The 17,263-nt window shown below is 37.4% G+C and overlaps 1 protein-coding gene across 4 annotated transcripts in view; it reads right to left on the minus strand.

The window, feature by feature from the left end:
* Positions 1 to 7,535, minus strand: part of isoc1 (isochorismatase domain containing 1) — a 29,005-nt gene extending 21,470 nt beyond the window's left edge. For 3 of the 4 annotated variants that reach the window (XR_013783734.1, XR_013783736.1, XM_079407748.1), the window contains exons 1-2: positions 7,136 to 7,535; positions 5,947 to 6,066 (exon numbers count right to left, since the gene is read on the minus strand). Coding sequence is in view for 1 of the 4 variants with exons in the window: in XM_079407748.1 (XP_079263874.1) it covers positions 5,947 to 6,066; positions 7,136 to 7,417 (402 nt within the window). In the remaining 3 variants the exon portion in view is untranslated. The remainder of the gene's footprint in view (positions 1 to 5,946; positions 6,067 to 7,135) is intronic. The other variant, XR_013783735.1, reaches the window with a different exon arrangement.
* Between the last annotated feature and the right edge of the window lie 9,728 nt (positions 7,536 to 17,263).

Raw genomic sequence — 17,263 nt, forward strand, 5'->3', positions numbered from 1 at the left:
TGCAGTCAAATACCTTTATTTTGGGGAAAGATTTGAAAAAAAACAACAAACAAACAGTATACTATAGTGGATATCTGCATATTCAAAAAACAACAACAAACTGCCAGCAACTGTGAGAATATTTGAACAATGACTGAGTCGATACCCATAACTTACCCATACAAAGCCACAAATGAGATCTTAATGAAAAAAACAAAGAAAAGCTCCTCAAGGACAGACCAGAAACACTGTACTCGGGTTTATATAAGAACGGAGAGGTCAGAAACATCATATTTTACACAGAAGACCTGTCAGGGTTGTGGGGAGAAGGGATGAGAGCGAGGACTCACTTGCAGGAGGAAAGGGCTTTATTAATAATAAAATAAAATAAAATAAAATAAACAACAAAAACTACCCCGTAGGGGAAAACAGACTGGCAAGGCAGGACAGGACAGGTCTTCACACCGGGTAAAGACGACGACAAACTGGCACAGGACTGCAAACACAAGGAGATTATAAAGGGAGCAAATGAGGAGGGTAACGAGAAAACACAGGTGGGGCAAATTAACCAATAATCAGGAAACAAGGTGAGTGGAGTCAAGACAATTTGCATGAGAGCACATGGCACATAGAACCAAACAAGACCAGCCATGTGCTCACACAAAACAAACATGCACAGTCAGTGAAAAAACACACGCTTGGATGCATTATCATCAGGCTATTTTAAAGAAATTGAAGAATAAAACTAAAGTTTAATTTAAAGACGATAGACATCATGACTTACTTTAAACACACAATGTGTTTAAAACTTTTTAAACATGTTTAAAACTGTAGGTGTAATGATTTTACTGTGAAGTTTTAAGTGATTGCATGTTTTTATATCGGTTATTTGATCAAATCTTAGTCAAAGAAACCTATATAGACCTAGAATAAAATAAAACATTATACTGTGAAAAAATGCTACATTTAAACCCCTCACGGTTAATAAAAACACTTTTAAAGCGAGAATACAGGTAATGAAGATGTTCTAACTTCAGCTTAAAGCTTCAGAGTGTGGTTAAATGCGATAACTGCCTGCAGGGGGTGGTCTGATACCACAAGTCTGTAATAATGTGTAACGTTCATTTGTGAAATAGTGCGGTCAACTATTGTGAAAGTCGTGTTTAAACCATAACCTTAAGCGTTCTATAAATAATACGATCGCTCGTGAATGATTGCGTAAACGAACACTTATTATTATTTAAATATCAGTATCGCACCTGTTTACATAAATTACCTGACAGTACGATATAGATTTACAACATTTTTTACAACAAATACTATGAATACATTTTATATTTAGTACTTGTTATCGTACACATCCACCATATATTTATTCAGATTCGGACTCTCATCAGAACCTCCCCGCGCATCTTCATCAGTTTACTTAATGCAGCTGGAGGTGTTTCACCGACGGGATCAAATGTCTTTTAGATCTTTCTTTTTTCTTTTACAACTTAATTGGTTCGATGTTAGCGTAGCCCCCCTTGCGTGTAGACGCCGTTTTCCCCTTATCTACATGTGTTTGAACTCAACGGAAGCTTTTAACTGCCAAAAAAAATCAAAGCTCGGTATATCTGTTTATTGATCTCACATGATGTTCGAGTCCCCGGCCGGCAGGGATTGTAGGTGGGGGGAGTGAATGTCCAGCGCTCTCTCCACCCTCAATACCACGACTGAGGTGCCCTTGAGCAAGACACCGAACCCCCAACTGCTCCCCGGGCGCCGCAGCATAAATGCTGCCCACTGCTCCGGGTGTGTGTTCACGGTGTGTGTGTGTGTGTGTTCACTGCTGTGTGTGTGTTCACTGCTGTGTGTGTGTTCACTGCTGTGTGTGTGTGTGTGTGTGTGTGCACGTTGGATGGGTTAAATGCAGAGCATGAATTCCGAGTATGGGTCACCATACTTGGCAGTATGTCACTTCACTTCATGTAAAACCATCCCTTCAAATGTACATTTGCAGTAGGTCTGATTTAATTCTTACGTCGGAAAGAAATATGTTTTAAGCAAAGCAACATTCAAAGATCGGATAAAGAAATAAAGTAAAATTAACTAAATTAAACAACGTTTTCCTACAGCGTAGACCATCTTATTAACCTTATAACCATAAACCAGTGCTTCTCAAAGTCCGGACCCGGAGGGAATTCAATCCGGACCCGCTTCTATTTCATATTTCAAGAACACTAATTATATTTCCTACTTTGATTAACGCACGTTAAACTTGTAAATCATTTGTTTATTTATTCTTATTTTTTTGTGTCTTTTGGAGAAGGTCCGAAATTGCAGGCGAGATATTGAAACGTTTCCTTCATGACATTTGTTGTCATCATAACATCCAGTGAGCGTATGACGTTTGACGTAATTGGGCGACATTTCCCGCTAATATTTTTATTTTTTTGTTTTGTTTTGTTTTGCTATCACTTATATTATGGCAATTTGTCTTATAGCAGTGCCCAGTGTATACATTTATTTGTGGCGGCTTGTCACAATATCAAAACTGACCGCTACAAATAGATTTTCCAAAAGGCTTATACTTCGTTGAATAAACTGAGCACTGCGCGTTTCAAAAATAAAATGCTGCGCGGGTGTTTTTATATGAATGTATCTTTTAAAAGAACCGTCCGTTTTCTTCAGAAAAGCTTTGATGTCAATTTTCATTTGGTCTTTCCTGTAATGGCTGATAAAGTAGCGCTTATTTGATTACAGTCGTTACCGGGGAAACAGCTATATATCACGCTCCAACAGCGCCTCCTGCTGGCAGAGAATCAACTTGCATTTGCTAGTCTGCGGGAAACACTGGTGTCTGTCAGCAAACAAACAAAAAAGCATGCTTCAGAACTGTTTTGAGAAGGTGCTTAAGTTTTGAGCCATGTATTATTACTATGAATTAGGCTACTACTACTACTATTACTATCTTGTGCCCTGCAATAACCATTTACACAAACTCTCTTTTGATATAAAGGGAAAAAAAGAGAAAATCGGCCCAAAAAATTAGCATCATATATCGGCCATAGGCTGCCCTGATTTCTAAATATCGGCATTGGCCAGAGAAAAAACATTATAGGTCGACTTCTACTGCTGACACTTAAATTAATTGTTTTGCCACTTTTGCACTTGTTATTAAAGTATTTTGAATGCATAACAAATATGTTATGTATGTTTATTAAAAACTCATTTTGTAATAACCAATTGTTCCGGACCTTTGACACTGATGAAAATTCAGATTTGGACCTTCGAATGTAGACTTTGAGAACCCCTGCCATAAACCATCTTATGACCTCTATTTGTTTGTTGTAGTTTGTTGTTATCGACGACTTCTTTATCTATCTCATCTCATCCTGAACATCAGTTTGAAACCACATTCGAATAGATTATAAATACTCAATTCTCAACTATACCTAACATTTAACTTCACCAGATATGTGTTATAAAGATGTTCAATAGGGCACACATCCTTTGACCCTTCAACAGAGTTCACGCGCACAGGTGCACTTCATAAAATGGTGAATACCGATGTCCTTTGATCGCTGAACATCTTAGAAAGATGACCAGTTTTGATCAATTAACTTTTTACCTAACATTCTAACAAATTTTATGACGCCAGATCGCCTCAAAAAGTCATTCGATTGCAAACGATTGCGCTACAGCGAACAAAAATGTGAAATCGCTCATAGTCCCTAAACCGCTTGTCGTAGACTCAAAAATAATTACATTTTTGGAATCCTTGGGTCAAGGCGGTCAAAAGCCTTATCAGATTTGCGCTGCGAGGTACGGTTTTTGTCCAAAACCTACTTTTGCGAACTAGTCCTAGGTTTTTCGCCCAATCTGAACCAAACCAGTTCAGAAAAATTCTCTGGACAGTGAATATCAATAATTATCAAAAACAAAAGTTGAAATTTCGACTCACTGTCACAATGGGACGCCAAAACGTTTGCAAGCGGAGGGCCAATTTTACGGAAAAGGCTATAACTCGTGAACAAAATGAGATATCTTCACCAAACTCGGTACACATGTGTAAGAGCTCAATCTTCGGTCAAATAAAAAAAACTGTGAAGCGCTGCCACTTGGTGGCGCTATAAGATCAAACATAGAAATGGCTATAACTATGCAAGCGTTAGTCCAATTGACCTGAAAATTGCTATGCAGTGTCTCTGTCCCATGTGCCATAAGTGTCTATGAGGACATTGGTGTATCTCAAAAAACATGGCCGCCATCGGCCAATGAAGTTTGAGCACCTATTAGACAAGGTTAACGGTGGCTGGTCGGAACGAAACTTGGTGGGCATGTTTGATCCATGGCCCTAAAGGTCTGTAAGAATTTTGAAAGAAATCAGCCACTAGTTGGCGCTAACAAGATTTTTTGGTTCTGTAATCACGAGGTGTTTCACCCATCCACACAATATGCATATCATTTGATAGGTCTCCACATAATGAACAACTTTGGCTCAAGAACCATTGCTGTCAATCAAATCGTTCATTAAATAATCGCAAATATGTGAAAAATCTACTTTTGCAAACTAGTCCTAGGTTTTTTGCTCAATCTCGATCAAACCACAGTAGTAATATTCTCTGGACTCTCTAGATCAATAATTATCAATCAAATGTTGTCCTTTGCTTAGCTACAATGGGCTCATTTAATAAGGGGGTGTGGCCACATATACCCAAACACCTATAAAACCTAAACGAAAACTCAAAACTTTACTAAACTTGTTGAAAACGTGCCTGATGTCTCTTAACAAGCATATTGGACCATAGGTGGCGCTATAACAGTGAGAACGGCCTCAAAAACACAGTATTTCTATAGTAAATGACCTCAAATTGCAATAAAATGTTCATAATATTCACTTATACACTATATCTTCATATCAAACGATAGATCTTCTCATTCTGATCAACTTTGCCTCTACAATCACTGCTGTTAATAAAACTGTTCTTTAAATATTTGAGATTATTTAAAAAACATGCTTTTGTCAACTATCCCTCGGTTCTTAGGGTTAGGGTTAGTACACACTTTGTACTTAGCCCTCACAGGAGACTTTGTGCATTTTTAGATTTTCAAAAAAACACCATTTAGTATGTTTTTTAAGCCTTTTGAATTACGGGGACATAGGCAGTGTCCTCATAAACCACCTTCATATTGTAATACCTCTGTCATACCCATGTCATTATACAAATTTGTGTCCTCATAAACCACATAAACATGCACACAAACACTCACTCACTCACACACACACACACACACACACACACGTTGGTTTTTGTGGTTTATGGGGACTCTCCATAGGCGTAATGGTTTTTATACTGAACAAACTGTGTGTGCTATTGCCCTACACCTACCCTACACCTAAACTTAGCCCTCACAGGAGACTTTGTGCATTTTTACATTTTAAGATAAACTTCATTTAGTATTTTTAATAATTTATTTTCCTTGTGAGGACCAGCCAAATGTCCTCACAAAGTCAAAAATCTCAGGCTTTACTATCCTTGTGGGGACATCTGGTCCTCACAAGTATAGCTAAACACGTACACAGACACACACACACACTCACAGAGACACACACACTCACAGACACACACACACACTCACAGACACACAGAGACACACACACACACAGACACACACACTCACAGACACACAGACACACACACTCACAGACACACACACTCACAGACACACACACACAGACACACACACTCACAGACACACAGACACACACACTCACAGACACACTCACAGACACACACACAGAGACACACACACACAGACACACACACACACACACAGACACACTCACAGACACACACACAGACACACACACTCACAGACACACACACACAGACACACACACACACACACACACACTCATCTCTAACACCTGCAGCACATCAGGAATAATATCCAAACAGACAGAAAGATCAGCATTATTACCAGCCTCTGGCTCACACTGATGATGTCTCCGAAGTATTTGATGGCAGGTCTGAACCTCTCCTGCATGTCACAGCAGAAGAAGACCGTGGAGGCCGGAGAGAGGTTTCCCAGCGTGGTGATCTGAGACACACACACACACACACACACACTTCTCAGTCAGCAGCAGTAACACTGAGCATCATCAGAGCTCTCTCATATAACATAATATATCTATAGAAGATTCATACTATCAATATTAGATCTATAGAAGATATGGATTCTTCAGAAAATGCACATCTCTCGTTACTGTAATGCAAACAACAGCAAAGCAATAGATGTTTGCATAGTATCAAATCATTTAATAAAATCTTTGTATTATAGTATTTTCATTCTCGTAATTGAGCAATAAGATTTATATGGAGCTTACAATATGACAAAACTATTTGAATTTGAATTATTGACAGTGTCATTTAACAAAACTGAATATAATGTGGCATTTAACATAGTTCTGAATTAGAATTTTTTAAAACTTGAATAATGAACATTTTAAATTAAATAACTGAATTTTTAATGGCAGTTTTTTAATAGACATGTATTTTCAAACAGCGGGTTTTTTGTTCTGAATTCTTTGAATGGAAATATCCCGTTTTCAAAAATACAGCTTCAAGTTTTCAATATTTCAATTCAAAGCGCAGAGCTTCAGCTCGTACAGAAAGTAGGTCAGAGGTCATCCACAGGGAAGAGTAGAGGATGAACGAGAAGTCGACCGGGAGGACATGTTCGGTTCACTTAGGCTAGTTTTGTCCTGGACACCACATATTAACTCGTGGGAGTGTGTTATGTCTGGCCAATATGCTGTAACAAAATGATCGAAATGACAGAATCTATCACTTTCAGAAACCGTCGCTAATGAGGCATTTAGTATATCTATGGTTGTTCCCTCCATATACACACATATACACACATATACACACACATACATATATATATATATATATATATATATATGGTGGCCCCAACATATTATCACACGCCCACGAGTTAATATGTTATGATTACTGAACCATAATCAATTCTGGGATATGTGGAATAATCTGAGCACCACAAAACCTCAAGATTTGATCTGTGAGAGAAAGCAGACATTATTATTATACATCTATATATGTATAAGTCTATATCCAGAGCCAGGCTCAGAGTAATACGGTCTTACATCCATGTGCAGAGGCACTAATCTCAGCCGACATCTGTCTGATACAGAGAAGCTCTTCGGTACATCAACATACTGCTGCCACTCCTCCGAGAAACACTGCAGCACCGGCTTCCGCTGAACATCGACCTGCTGCCCGAACACGGACACAAACTTCTGCAGGAGCACTTCATGTCCAGAGCCCAGGGCCACGGACGAGGGCCTCGAGAACACAGAGAAGGACAGTAACACAGGGACGTGGCTACCGCTGCTGTGTGAGTCCGCCATCACGCTCCGCTGAATCATACCGATGCTCGACTCTGAATCGTTCTGAAGAATCGGTTCGTCAATGTCTCGAGTCGTGGACGACGCCGAAGTTGGTTTCGTATTCGCACTTTCGGACTTCCTTCTTCTTCTTCTTCTTCTTCTCAAGTTTAATGGCGGTTGGCAAACCAAACTTAAATGGTGCATTCCCGCCACCTACTGGATTGGAGTGTGGATAACGTTATGGTAGTAGTGACCTAAATCCTGTTACTTAAATGAGTGTCTTTTAAGAAATTAAATACTTCTTCATATACTTTAAATTGCTTTGGGCCATTACCTAATAATGCTTTGATAGAAATATCTTCCATTTCCATTTCTCTTAATGCTTGAAATAATTTAAATCTTTCTCTTGCATAAGCCTCACATTGTAATAATACATGTTCTACTGTTTCCATATTTTCAGAACTACATTTGTCACAATACCCAGTCTGGTGTTTCCCAATCCTGACCATACTTTGATTTAGTAGACAATGGCCAATGCGCATTCTTGAAATTATAACATCCTTCCTCCTATTTCCAAAGTTTCTTCTTTCAAAACCAACTGTTCCTTGAATTTTGTATAAATGTCGACCCTTATTTCCACTGTCCCACTCCTTCTGCCATTTCTTCCTAATTTCCTTTGCTATTATACTTTTTATCTCAGTCTTACTCAATGCAATTTTAATATAAACTTCTTGAAATTTTATGGCCTGTTTGGCTAAACTATCCACCTCTTCATTTCCTGCCACCCCCATATGAGCTGGTATCCAAAGAAAATAAATATTGATACCCAATTGTCTGATTCTAAAAAGACTTTGTAATATTTCATAAATTAAGTCCTGTCTAGCTGTAGAAATACCACTTGCTAGACTTTCAATTGCAGATAAAGAGTCTGATCTGATTGGCTGAACTTCTTCGACCCACTGTAATGCTAATATAATTGCTATTAATTCTGATGTAAATACTGAAATGTGATCTGATGTTCTTTTCAAAATGTTGACTTTAAATTGAGGTATAAATACTGCTGCAGATGTTGTACCAGAATCTGGATCTTTTGAGCCATCAGTATATATCTGGATGGCACTATAATAAACATGATCTATGTAATCTTGTACCTTTACGCTATCCAGGATATTCTCCTCATTTTGTTTATCTTTGTGTAACTGGATATCTACAAAAGGCATTGGAAAAAACCAAGGAGGAATTGCTGGCAGAACCACACATGTAGCAATATTAATTATTTCTCTTGCCTCCTCATTAATAAACCATCCAAAACTTGTTAGTTTTTTATAGTTATATTCCCAACAGTCTCTTAAAACATTCTTAACTGGATGATTTTCCAATTGACCTTCTATGTTTGCCCAGTACCTCATTCTTAACTTAATCCTTCTCATTCCTAGTGGCATTACTCCCGTCTCAACATTAAGTGGTAATCTGGGTGGTGATGGTGCAGTGGATAAGACACATGCCTTTGGTGTGAGAGACCCGGGTTCGAATCCACTGTGACACACCAATGTGTCCCTGAGCAAGACACTTAACCCCTAGTTGCTCCAGAGGCGTGCGACCTCTGACATATATAGCAATTGTAAGTCGCTTTGGATAAAAGCGTCAGCTAAATGAATAAATGTAAATTAAGTGACGACACTGGTGAAGATCTTATTGCTCCACAACATATCCTTAATGCTTGATTCTGAATGGCCTCAATCCTAGCAAGCTGAGTTTTTGAGGCAGAACTATACACCATGCTACCATAATCTATAGTTTATTAGTGCCGATTTGCTCCCCATTCAGCTCCAGCAAGACATCTCATTATATAATCGGAGAGTACTCACATCCCACTCTGACTTGAATAGTTCTATTTAACAGAAAGTTCATAACCCAGTTATGCATTTGACTTCTTTATTAATCTGAGCCTTTCTTATGTCAGCTTCCAAACACAGCACAGAATCCATAGTGTTTCTCCCTTTTCTAAAGCCACTTTGATAAGGGGAGAAGATATCCCTCCTCTCGATAACATAAACCAGCCTGCTCATTACCATACGCTCCATAATCTTACATATATTTGAGGTTAGAGCTATCGGCCTATAATTAATGGGTTGCGTATGATCTTTTCCTGGTTTTGCTACTGGGATAATTACTCCATGTTTCCATTCCATTGGAAGCTTTCCTGAATTCCATACCTTATTATAAAGATTTAAAATGACATTTAATGAAGAATCTGATAAATGCTTAATCATTTCATAGCATATCTCATCCCTACCTGGAGAAGATTGTTTGGTCCCTGCCATTGCTCTTTTTAACTCATACAAAGTTAATTCATAATCCAGTGAATCTCCAGTTGACTCCTTAACTTCCAATATATGTGGATTCTTCCTCACACTCTGTTCCCTTATCTTCATCATGCATTTGATACATTTTCATTACTATGTACTTGTGCTAGTATCTCTGCCTTCCTGCTATCAGAGACAACTACTTCCTCATTATGAATTATCGTCGGAATACTATTATTTCTTTGTTTTCCTCCCATCTTTCTAATCATATTCCAAACCTCATTGATTTCAATGTTTCCCCCAATATTATTGCAGTACTCTCTCCAATAATTTCTTTGTGCTGTCCTGTTAACCCTCCTCACAATTGCCTGAGCTTTTTTATAAACAACAAAATCATCATAGCTAAAAGATCTTCTTACTTTTTTAAGCATTTTGTTTCTTTCTTTAATTGCCACATTGCATTCTTCATTCCACCACGGAACAATTTTCCTCCTACTACATGCCTTCTTTCTACCAAATACTTCTTCTGCTGTGCTCCTAAGAACCTCACTGATTTTTGAATTTAAAACATCAATATCTTCCACAACATCATCATTAATTTCAGCAATTTTGTTATGGCATATCTCTCGGTACAACTCCCAATCCCCTGATTTAAAATTCTTTCCATACCTGTTTTTATTAAGTCAACTCCAACTGTACTACAAACAGGAAAATGATCACTACCAATAGTACTTTCATTAAATACTTTCCAATCACATCTTTGAGCTAAATGTTCTGACACTATTGTCAAATCTAACACAGAATATTTGCATTGAGAAAGATTAACTCTTGTGTAGCTTCCATCATTAATGCATACTAGCTCTCCCCAGTCCAGCATATCTTCTATGATCAATCCATTATAATCAGTATTAGAACTCCCCCATAAAGTACTGTGTGCATTAAAATCACCACACCACACCATTTTAAAATCCCCAATTCCTCCAATATTTTCCATCATATCCTTAGTTAGCTTGTCACATGGATTATAAAAATTGATTACCCTAATACTCTGATTTCCTTCCCATACCTCCACTACCACAGCCTCATACTCATTGTTATCTTCAACTTTCCTAAACCCTACACCTTGCTTAATAAAAGTTGCTACTCCACCACCATTCCCTTTATTCCTGTCTTTCCTAATTGTCTCATACCCACTAATCAGAAAATTTAACTGTGGTTTAAGCCACGTTTCCTGAACACAAATAATATCTGGGTTCACATCACAATTTGCTATAAAATGCTTAAATTCTTGCCCATTTGCAATTAAACTTCTTGCGTTCCACTGCAGGATTACAAAAGCCATTATGAGCCCCCACATGATGTCTGACTGTTTGTTGTTTGTACCACGAGTCTTTCATTTATCATGTCAACTGATATGTTCTTTAGTTCCAAATATTTTTCTGCAGCTCTAATGATTATCTTAATCCTTTCAGATCTACTTTCAGTCTGCGCTGAACAATTCACCACTTCTGCCACAAAAGCTATAAATGAAACTTTGTCTTCAATCAATTCAATTCTTTTTCTTGGTGTTGGCATCTTACTAGGTTGTGGTTGTATCCTAACAGGGGCCTCCTCTACTATGCTTACTTTGGGGGTTTGTTTTACTTTTTTAAGTGCTTCAGCATATGATATTCCTTCTTCCATTCTCACGTTTTGAACCTTAATTGCATCTTTCCTTACTTCACAACCTCCATAAGCTGCACTGTGCTCGCCCCCACAATTACAGCATTTTGGGGTTTTACCTTGTCCGCATTTACCATACTCATGATCTCCTCCACATCTTGCACATCTTTGTTTGCCTCTACATACAGCAGCCACATGTCCGTATTTTTGGCATTTGAAACACCTTATTGGAGGAGGAATGTATAATCTAACTCCATAGCTGACAAATCCCAAAAATACTCTTTCTGGTAATTTGATCTCATCAAAGACCAACATAACTGAAAGACTATCCGTTTTCTCATTGTTTCTGAAACATTTCAAGCGTCTTACTTCCTTAACTGCTGCTCCCTTTACATTTCTTTTAATCATCTCATCTGAAACATCCAAAGGAATTCCAGATATTACACCTCTAATCCAGTTTCTCTCTTCTGGAATTGAGCATTCTATTGTATGTCCGATCAATGATTTAATTCCCAAAGTTGCTTTTTGTTGCCTACTATCTTTACAAAATAACAACAGTCTTCAATCCTTCATAGTTTTTATATTCTCTACAATCCCTACACTTTCTTTAATTGCTTTTGTAATTTTCAAAGGGTTGATGTTACTCACGGATTCGGTAGCAAACTTTACCATTACTTTATACTCCTTCTTCTTTCTTTGTGCCAGTTGACTTCCCTTGTCGCTTTCCGAGTCTGAAATTAAATCACGACTTTTCTTCCTTTTCTTTGTTTTAACTATGTTCCACCCTAAACTTGAATTTCCCCCACTATCTTCCTCAATCCTATGATCCTCCATTTCCGGATCGCTTCCGGAATCTACGTCAGTTCCTACCATCCGTACACCAGTCACAATCCAGCCGTTTGCCAGTCCGGGGGAATTCCAAGATGGCGGAGTGAGCGGTCGCGTTTATGCAGGCTCTGAGGAAAATAGTTTGAAAACGTCCTAAAATTGATACCTCTGAAAAAAAAACAACAACCTGAAGTTAGTTATTTTCAAGTTTGATTCAACTTGTGGACTTGTTGCGCAAGTTTCTCCCTCTCTTTAAAGAAAAACGATGGCAAACACCAATCAAGCAGATACCGGGCTAGTTGATCATGACCATGATTATAACTTGACCGCTCTTGCAGAGGCATGTGATGAAGAAGAAATTGAAGATATGATGGTAGAAACTGCTAAAACAAGATATGACCATGCACCTCTGCCCAGCCCGAATCCCAAGAAAATAAGAACAAAGGCAAAAGACAAAATTAAAAATAAACAAACAGACGAAATAACAAATGAAGTGATTTTCGATGCAATTCAAACGCTAATCAAGAGATTTGACGAGCAAGATCAACAACTGAAAATAATTGAAAAGACAATGGAGGAAAATGCACACGCAGTTAAAGAGAATAAAGAAGACATCGGCGAACTGAAAAAGGAAGTAGCAGAATTGAGGAAAGAGAATATCTCACTGAGACAGCAGTGTTTGGAGCATGCCAGATACAAGAGAAGATGGGATCTCAGACTGATCGGTCTTCCAGAAAAGGAAAAAGAAGACACAAGAGATACCGTGATCGGAATTCTTACCCGGGTGGTTCCTTGGTCAGTGGAGAAGCTCCGGCAGTCGGTGGATACAGTGCATCGGTTAGGAAGAAAAAACGACGCGGCTACCAACAAGTTACCCAGGCCTGTGATCAATCAGTTTGCGATGCGGACTGTGCGTGATGAAGTGTGGAAAAAATCAAGAGAGGCAAGAGTGTGTAAAGAGATGAACATTCATTTCAAAGAAGACTTTTCAAAGGAAGACCGCGAAGCTCGTGCTAAGTTGTGGCCAAAAGTGCAAGAAGCCAGAAAAAGCGGGAAGAGAGCGTTCCTAAAAGAAGGATATGCACTTATTGATGGACTTAGAGTTGACCCGTGACTGATCACAAGGTAACAGGTAGACTCTTGTTAAAGTATTCAAGGTTGCCGCAATCAGATCAGATGGAAATAATCTGAAAAAAAAATAAAAAAATCTGTTTAAGAAAAGAGGTATACCTAAGGGTAGAACTATATGTTCTAGTTGGTATGGTTTTGTAGAGTAATTAAGGACAACATGTTCACTCCTGCATTTAAAGTTGAGTGTGTGCTGAGATAGTTATACGTTAATTTAATTTATGTCTATTTCTTTTCTATCTTTGAATGCTAGGGGGTTAAAAAACAGTGTTAAGCGGAAAGCTATTTTTTTATTTTGCAAGGAACAAAAAGCAAACTGTGTTTTCTTACAAGAGACTCATTCTGTGTTAAATGATGAAAGATTTTGGAAAGTTCAGTGGGGTGATTTAGTATTGTTTGCGCATGGATCTTCGCATTCGGCTGGAGTGATGGTATTATTTAACAGATTTGAAGGCACTGTAATTTTTCATGAAGGGGATACAGAAGGCCATTGGCTAATGTTAGCAGTAGAAATACATGACAAATGTTACATATTACTCTGTGTTTATGGTTATAATAGCAAAGTGGCTAATAGAGAAATATTTGAGAAACTTGGGAAATTGGTTAATGAATGGGAAAAAAAGTATAATGCAGAAAATGTGATAATAGATGGTGACTTTAATATTGTCCCTGATTCATGGCTAGACAGGAGCCCTCAAAAAGCTTCACATTATGTGTATAATGATACTATATTGAATTTCTGTAAAACTGTAAATGTGGTTGATTACTGGAGGGTTTCCAACCCAAACAGCGTTCAGTATACATGGTTTAACCCCTCAGGAAATGGACAATGTTCAAGATTAGATTATTGGCTTATTTCTTGTGAACTATGTAAAATTGTCTCGGAATGTAAAATTGCAGCAGCTCCACTTACAGATCACTGTATGGTTACCCTGTCTTTACCAGTCCTTAAGAAATCTCAGATTTCTCCTAATATTTGGAAGTTTAATAATTACTTGTTAAAGAATGATAGATTTTACCAACAAGTGTTGGCTCTCATTGAATAGATTGATAAACTAGATATGTCTAACTTAAATAAATGGGAATGGTTTAAATTTAGGGTTAAACAAATAGCAATTGATACAGGTAATTTTTTATCAGTGAGGAGAAAACAGAAACAAAGGGAATTGATTGGAGAAATAAACTCGTTGGTTGTAAATACACAAGAATCACCAGAAAATTCAGCAAAATTACAGTCACTGCAATCTCAACTAGATGAATTGTATTCAGAAAAAGCAAAAGGAGCATATATTCGATCGAGAGCGCGATGGATTGAAAGGGGAGAGAAAAGTTCATCATATTTTTTTGGTCTTGAAAAACAAAGGCAAACAAAGAAAAAGATTAATAAGCTTAAGATTAATGAAAATATAATAGATGATCAAGATGTAATTCTAAATGAAATTTTGCTCTTCTATTCTAATCTTTATCAATCCAATTATAATAAAGCTGAGTGTGATTCTTTATTTGGGATTATAAGAGATAAAATACATAAACTGAATGAGGAAGACAAAATCTTAATTGATGATGAGTTGACTTGGAAATGGATATAGCTTTAACACAAATGAGTAATGGTAAATCACCAGGTATTGATGGTTTAACTACTGAATTTTTAAAACATTTTTGGAAAGATATTCGGAAATTATTATATAATGCATTTTTAGAATGCATTCAGGAAAGAAGTTTATCACCTATGAAAACAGGTTTAATAACCTTGCTACCTAAACCTAAAAAACAATTGTTATTATTAGATAATTGGAGACCAATAACTGTGTTATGTACAGATTATAAATGACTTGCCCTGGTGTATGCTAATCGTCTTAAATTGGTACTTGGGAAACTTGTAGAGGAATATCAGTCAGCATTCATCAAGGGAAGATATATTCAAAACCATATTAGATTAATCTTGGATATGATTGACTATCAGTCATTGATACAATCAGAAAGCCTAATTTTGTTTATTGATTTTTTCAAAGCATTCGACACTGTTGAACATGAATTTATATTTACGACGCTTAGAATGTTTGGTTTTGGGGAAGGGTTTTGTAAGGTTATTAAAGTGTTCTATAACAACATCTATAGTTATATATCCCTTAATCCAGGTATGACTCCTAGAATGGAAATTTTGCGTGGAATTAGACAAGGTTGTCCAATCTCTCCAAAACTGTTTATATTATGTACTCAAATGTTAGCTTATTTAGTTGTCAACCATCCTCAATTAAAAGGAATTACCATTTCTGATTATGAATATCGAATTAGTCAATTTGCTGATGATACAGTAATATTTTTAAAAGATAAATCTATAGTTAAAAAAGCTCTGAATATTATTTCAGTTTTTTTCTGGAGCATCAGGCTTATGCCTAAATTTACAAAAATGTGAACTTTTGCCTCTGTTTTCATGTCTAAGAATGTTTAAAGAAATACATACGAGAGAATTAGTAAATATAGAAGAGAGAATTGATAGTATGAAAACATCCCTTAATCATTGTCTTATGAGAGATCTGTCTATTATGGGCAGAATACTCTTGACCAAAGCAGAAGGCATATCTAAACTTATTTACCCATGTTACTCTCTGTATGTTTCTCCTCAGCTGATAAAAAAGGTCAACTCTATTTTGTTTAATTTTATATGGAAAAACAAAACTCATTATATAAAAAAATCTCAGATGATTAAAGAATATAAAAATGTAGGTCTGAAAGCCTCTGAATTTGAATCAATGGTTGGAGTACTTAAACTGAATTGGATTAAAATGTATTTAACACAGCCTAAGAAAGATAATCAATCCCTTGAGGAATTGTACAAAACTATGTATGAGTCTCTTTCCGTTTAAAGTTTGGTAAGACTTTGCACCTGTATTTATTTCTTTATTTTGTTTCTCTCCTTGCAACCCCCCTGTAAGGTTTAAAGAATGTTTTGTTTTGTTTGTTGTTATTGTATGCAGAGATATATACACATGGACATTTATGTATGATGGTGATATGATTGGAAAAGTATATATTTTGTAATAGGCATTTTATTGTTCCCTATTTGAGTTTGTAAATTGATATTGGACAGCAGGGTCCTCCGAAACCACCTCGTAATCTCTGCCCGATCTTTTCGGACTTCCGTGTTCAAGAGATTTGTTAATACGCGTTTAAAAAAAAGATACTTATAATTAATCTGGAAGTGATAAACTCAAGGTGCCAGTCGGAGTGAAGCAGGAAACAAAGGAAAAAGTTGAACAGCTCCAAGAAGCCCTTGCAGTTACTGAACATGACCAACAAGAACTAAAAGCTTCCCAGAAAGACATGAGAAGACATCTACAGTCTGCAGAACAGCTACTAGAGAAAGCCAAAACTGACCTTAAAACAAAGACTCTAAAATAAATGCTGAGCAGAATGAAGTCCCCCATCCAAGAATTGCTACACAATGGATGAAGTGAATGGCCACAAACAAAGGCATCACCAGCCCTCACCACAGAACTCTTCCCTTCTAGCAAAAGAAGAAAGTCCCTCCATGCAGACCGTGAAACTGCACACGAGACGACTCTTAAAGACCTTGACAAACTGGCTAAAACGTCACCCAGTTTGACCGAACGCTGCAGAAGGCCAAGATATACAGAAGTGGAAGCTCACGAGACTGACAGAGACAGGTAACACCACCTCAGACCGCACATACAGTCCTGAGAGTCAACGTGGTGCAAAGGTCCATGAACAGGTGCACGGCTGCACTTCCTCAGACCTTCGAACGGAACCACCGGAGAAGAGCAACCCAGGCAGAGACAATGCTGAACCTGACTAAGGTTAAGTCAAGTCAAGTCAAGTCAAGTCTGCTTTATTGTCAATTCTTCCACATGTACATACAGAGAATTGAAATTGCGTTACTCTCAGACCCTTGGTGCATACAGTTAACATTAAACACTGACAGTAGACGTTCAAATACAGA

Source organism: Barbus barbus, assembly GCF_936440315.1.
Source record: "Barbus barbus genome assembly, chromosome: 45".
NCBI classification, from domain to species: domain Eukaryota; kingdom Metazoa; phylum Chordata; class Actinopteri; order Cypriniformes; family Cyprinidae; genus Barbus; species Barbus barbus.